At 37.8% G+C, this 5016-nt stretch overlaps 1 protein-coding gene across 2 annotated transcripts in view; it reads right to left on the bottom strand.

The window, feature by feature from the left end:
- LOC109470514 (E3 ubiquitin-protein ligase UBR4-like) overlaps positions 1-4648 on the bottom strand; it is a 40974-nt gene extending 36326 nt beyond the window's left edge. The window contains exons 1-4 of one of the 2 annotated variants that reach the window (XM_019769475.1): positions 4475-4648; positions 2833-2977; positions 2071-2156; positions 1143-1230 (exon numbers count right to left, since the gene is read on the bottom strand). In XM_019769475.1, the coding sequence (XP_019625034.1) occupies positions 1143-1230; positions 2071-2156; positions 2833-2977; positions 4475-4644 (489 nt within the window). In that variant the 5' untranslated portion in view covers positions 4645-4648. The remainder of the gene's footprint in view (positions 1-1142; positions 1231-2070; positions 2157-2832; positions 2978-4474) is intronic. The other variant, XM_019769476.1, reaches the window with a different exon arrangement.
- Between the last annotated feature and the right edge of the window lie 368 nt (positions 4649-5016).

The raw sequence follows: 5016 nt of genomic DNA, 5'->3' as shown, positions 1-5016 counted from the left end.
GGAGTCCACCTTCACAGCAGAGAGTTTCACACTCTGGAAAACAAGTTCAGTACATGTAACTTCATAACAAAGGATTTCTGGGAACTGGAGAAAACATAAAACACCCTCCAGTTTAAATTGGGACTGACCTCCCATGGGTGTGTGTCGCTGAGATATGCATATCTCAGCGACACACACCCAGTTGGACTGAAATCCCACTATACATGTACTAGGTAAAATGATGAAATCAGAAATGACCAAAACTAATGGATATGTACCATGAAAATTCTCAATGACATGAATAAACAATGGTTCAACCAAAATTTATTATTGCTTGCAACTTATTTCTAGTTGATAATAATCATTGAAATGTATGTTTAGGCCACACCAATTTAATTTGTTGGTTCTCGGATTCGCCTCTTCGTTTTTTTCTGATTTGCAAAAAAAAAAAAATTTGATTCTGGTCCTGAATCAACTGAAAAATGCTCATGTTTTGCCCCCAACAGTTGAGGAAAGTCCTTTTCTTCCTAGTTGTTACAGTTTTCCCATCTATCATTGCAGTGGTTTGATTAAAAGTTCAAAATTCAATGTTTAAATTTTAACCCAGCCTTTTATGTTGACTTCATGGCTCATTTCGTAGCATTTAAGCCTATAATAGGATGCCTAGACCTGTTTTTATTTTTATTTTTTTTCGCCCTGTCGCTTCATATTTTTTCTGAAAAAATCCGAGAACCAACAAATTAAATTGGTGTGGCCTTAGAAGAGGAATGTCAAAATCTGATTACAGTTATACGCTGTCAACAATCGGAACTAAATGTACATCATTCTGTAAGGATTTTGGACACTGAACAAGACTATTTCCTGAGAGGGGTGAAGGAGGCCATATACATCAGGGCCCATCACCCTACATTGAACCGCGACGGGGGCCGACATCGTCTACCAGATACCTTTGGCCCAGTGTTGACGTCACACTTCGAAGAAGCCACATGACAAGCTTCACTGGGTCAGTCTACTAAGGAAGACAGGGTGACTGGTCGAAAGCTCTAGGTGAGAGAATTTTTTTATGTTGGACCAAAAGTTTTAACTTTAAACATGTACAATCATTCTGTTGATTATTAGTTTAATTATAATTCTATAAGACAGAAAGACAGCAGTATCCTCACCACAAACGGCATCTCTGGGTTGTTACACACAGCACATGGATCAGTCTCCAGGTAGAAACCATCAAACTCCACCAAACCTGACAGCAGACTGACAAACAAAGGAAAGCATTACATGTAATTCAACTTGTATATTATATACAAGACAGTACATATTAATACACACATACACGTGGCTTGCAAACAGGAGGGCATACTGTAACAACCATAAAGCAGTTAAACTTACTGTGAATTTTCCACGAAGAGTCCATTGGTGACATTCACCCTTCACTCATCATTACATATTATACAACATAAAATACCCAGGCGACATTACAGTGATGTAAAACACAATTTACGTATTCAAGATGAAATAAAATATACTTATCTCCTAAGAAAAAGACATAGAAAACACACAAGTCACTGATGTATAATAATACATGTAATTAAAATTTTGTAACATTTCCAAATATGCCGGACATACACGTAGGTTGACTAATAACCTCTACAGAACATTGTTCACATGGCAGACACAGATTTCTCAAAAATCATGAACAGATCTAGATTTACTTCCTTGTACTAGTAGGTAGAAGTTGGCCCAAGGAAGAAGTGATTTGCCATGCCAGGTTCTAAGTTTCTAAGCCTGAACAAAAATCAACAGTAGGGAGTTTGTCTTCCTTTTACAGAAGTCATGCTTTTGTGCATTCAATGTTTAACATTGAATACAATTACAAAATGCTTTTTTTGTCTCTTTGACTGACAAGAATATGCCTGATTCCTCTTTATTTAATTTCAGGCAGATCCTGCAACATTAATATACCACCTGCAGAGGAGCTATTGCTGAATGTCAGTAGCATTGTAACTAGACAACCATTACAGGATAAGACTGGATACTACAGTACTACATACTGTACAAATAACAACATGAGTGTAAAAATGCTGAAGTGCTCACTTGTATATGTTTGCATTGCAGTGGTCTGCTAACACCCTGTTCTGTTGTTTGAGGAGGGAGAAGGCTCTTGTCAGGTAGCTGCTGGCCTGTAAAACAATTTAAATTTACATATTATTTTCACAAGGTTCTTTCAGAATTTACTTACTATCATGATGTAATACATGACAAGATTCTGGTTCTAAGTCTGCGAATTCCCTTACTATATAATATTATACAGACAGGGAATAATCATCATTTATCAATTCTTGACTATTGGTGCTAGTAAATGAAATACACTACTACTTATTACTGAGTTCATGCAATTAATATTTCTTGGATCCTGCAATGAAAGTAATTATATGACAGGGCTCGAAATACTGGGTGCATGTGCACATGAGTGCACCCAAATTTGGAGCTGTGCACCGAAATATTTTTGTAGGTTTACGGACTGTATGTAAAGATGTTAAACAACATATAGTTAGTATACAGCATATTCTTAATAATCTCAGTGTCAGAAAAAAAATTATTTGTAGTACTTTTCTTAAGAAATGAAACATCATTAGTTGTTACTGACATCTTCATCAGGGCATCAGGGCAAGTAACATCTAGCATCAGTGCACAGCAAACCAGTCAGAATTGCCCTGATGAAGATGACAGACGGTCATCGAAATGTCGGCTCATAAAAATAAATGGTTGTGATCAAAGAACTTTACTATTCATTCGTTTACCAACCTGATGAAATTATTTACTGACAACTGAGAGCTGTTCCACTGAGTACTGTACCTTTTCTTTGAACACTGAACACTTGAGGGAGAAGTAGCCCAGCAGGTCCACAAACTGAGCTGCCTTCCTGCCGTAGGAGGGGAGATGTGGCCAGACACCCCACATCAGGTCCAGCAGCAGGTTCTGACCTTCTGTATTGCCATAACTGGGGAGAAACAAGTATGTCAGGATTCACAACACACTTTGTCACAGGTACCATAGGAAAAATTTGGTTTAAATCTGGACATTTCTATCATCTCTATACAAGTCATACATGTACTATTATCTTATAAATCAAATTAATAACTAAATAGTTTATATAATAATCTATTCCAAACTTTACAATTATAATTATTTTATTTTAGATATTTTACAGGTCCAACTAGAAAGGCCAATATTTGCTTTGGAGCAAATACAGCGATGGCTTCACCACATTTTATGACATGGCAGGGAAAGAATGAGAAACACAAGGGAAAACAATGATTTACATTGATATAACTATAATATGAAGTAACATACAACTAAAACAACAGTTGGATAGCTATTCCCTACTTTATTGGTTAGGATTTTTAATTGCATAATGCAAACTGTTGATTTTCAAAATAAATAAAAAAAACGTTCATGCCCCGCATTCCAATGCTGGAGCAGAAAAGCTTGCAATACCTACCAAAACACTTGAATAAAGACATACTGTCAGTATGGAAATGCTCTGTGCAGGTGTTAATCAAGTTAAATCCCAACAGCCAATCAGCAAGAAATGCTCTGTGCAGGTGGAAATGCTCTGTGCAGGTGTTAATCAAGTTAAATCCCAACAGCCAATCAGCAAGAAGTATAGAGGAAAGCTGCATGCCTATTGGTTGATGCCCTGCATTCCATTGTGATGACTCATGCCCAGACGTGGTAAACACGGCACACTAACACAGTAATACATTTGCTATAACACAGCCAAAAAAACTCAAATAAAACCATTCTAAAAGCCTGTATCACAAAAATTTAAAAAACGCCTAGGGGTATTTGCCCACTGTACCTCCATACCAAATTTCAGGACCTTAGGCCCTAAAATGAAGAAGCTGAATCCATTTAAAAAATGGCAGGAGAAGAAGGAGAAGGAGGAGAAGAAACATCAGAAAAAGCAATATGGGTTCACCACCACTTCGTGGTGTGGTGAACCCATAAATAGGCTCTAGGAGCCAAGAGACTGCAGGTACATGTACAATGTAATACATATACATGTAGCATGAAAGCTCATCTGAGTTGGTAAAATACGTCAATGAATGAGAATTAACTGTTCTCCAAACTTAGCTCAGTCTTCATCAGCTGTCTGACCAGAAAGTCAACAACATAGTACTATCTATTGGGAGTAATTTTGCGTATGAATATGAAAATGTACACTGTCAGTGAGAATAATAGAGTTGATAGGTCTATATACATTGTAAAATGCACTCGTATTTCCCGGCAGTTGTAAGATGGAAACAGGAACACTAGAATTGCCTGCCTTTATTTGGTGGTCGGCTTGATGTTGCATCAAACAAACTTGAGTTGACGGAAAAAAATTTAAGGCAGGCTAGAGCACTGACTTAACACAAATGCCCTCCAGTTACTGTACTTCAACTGAAACGTGAAGTATAACAGTCAGTGGTAATAGACAAGTCCCTATACAAACCTGAAGATGCTCAATAACAACAAGTGTGCCTGCCAACGCACTGATGTGGAGTTGGAGTGAAGCAGGAAGCAGTGGATGAAGCGCTCCCATAAAGCACTGTCTGCTATGGCCAGCAGCTGCTGTACAATAGACTGGCACATCTGCTGTCCTTCATTCACAGGATCATCCATACCTGAACACACAAGGTACAGAATACATGTATTACATACAACTAGTACACACATCTTACACACAAGGTACAGCATATTACACACAAGGTACACACATATTACACATGTACACACACAAGGTACAGACATCTTACACACAAGGTACAGACATCTTACACACAAGTTGCACACATCTTACACACAAGGTACTCACATCTTACACACAAGGTACACACATCTTACACACAAGGTACACACATCTTACACACAAGGTACACACATCTTACACACAAGGTACACACATCTTACACACAAGGTACACACATCTTACACACAAGGTACACACATCTTACACACAAGGTACACACATCTTACACACAAGGGTACACACAT

The sequence above is a fragment of the Branchiostoma belcheri genome, unplaced genomic scaffold (assembly GCF_001625305.1).
Source record: "Branchiostoma belcheri isolate BF01 breed outbred unplaced genomic scaffold, Haploidv18h27 scaffold228, whole genome shotgun sequence".
NCBI lineage: Eukaryota > Metazoa > Chordata > Leptocardii > Amphioxiformes > Branchiostomatidae > Branchiostoma > Branchiostoma belcheri.
The sequence above is the reverse complement of the archived record's forward strand: the minus strand, read 5'-3'. Positions and strand labels throughout refer to the sequence as shown.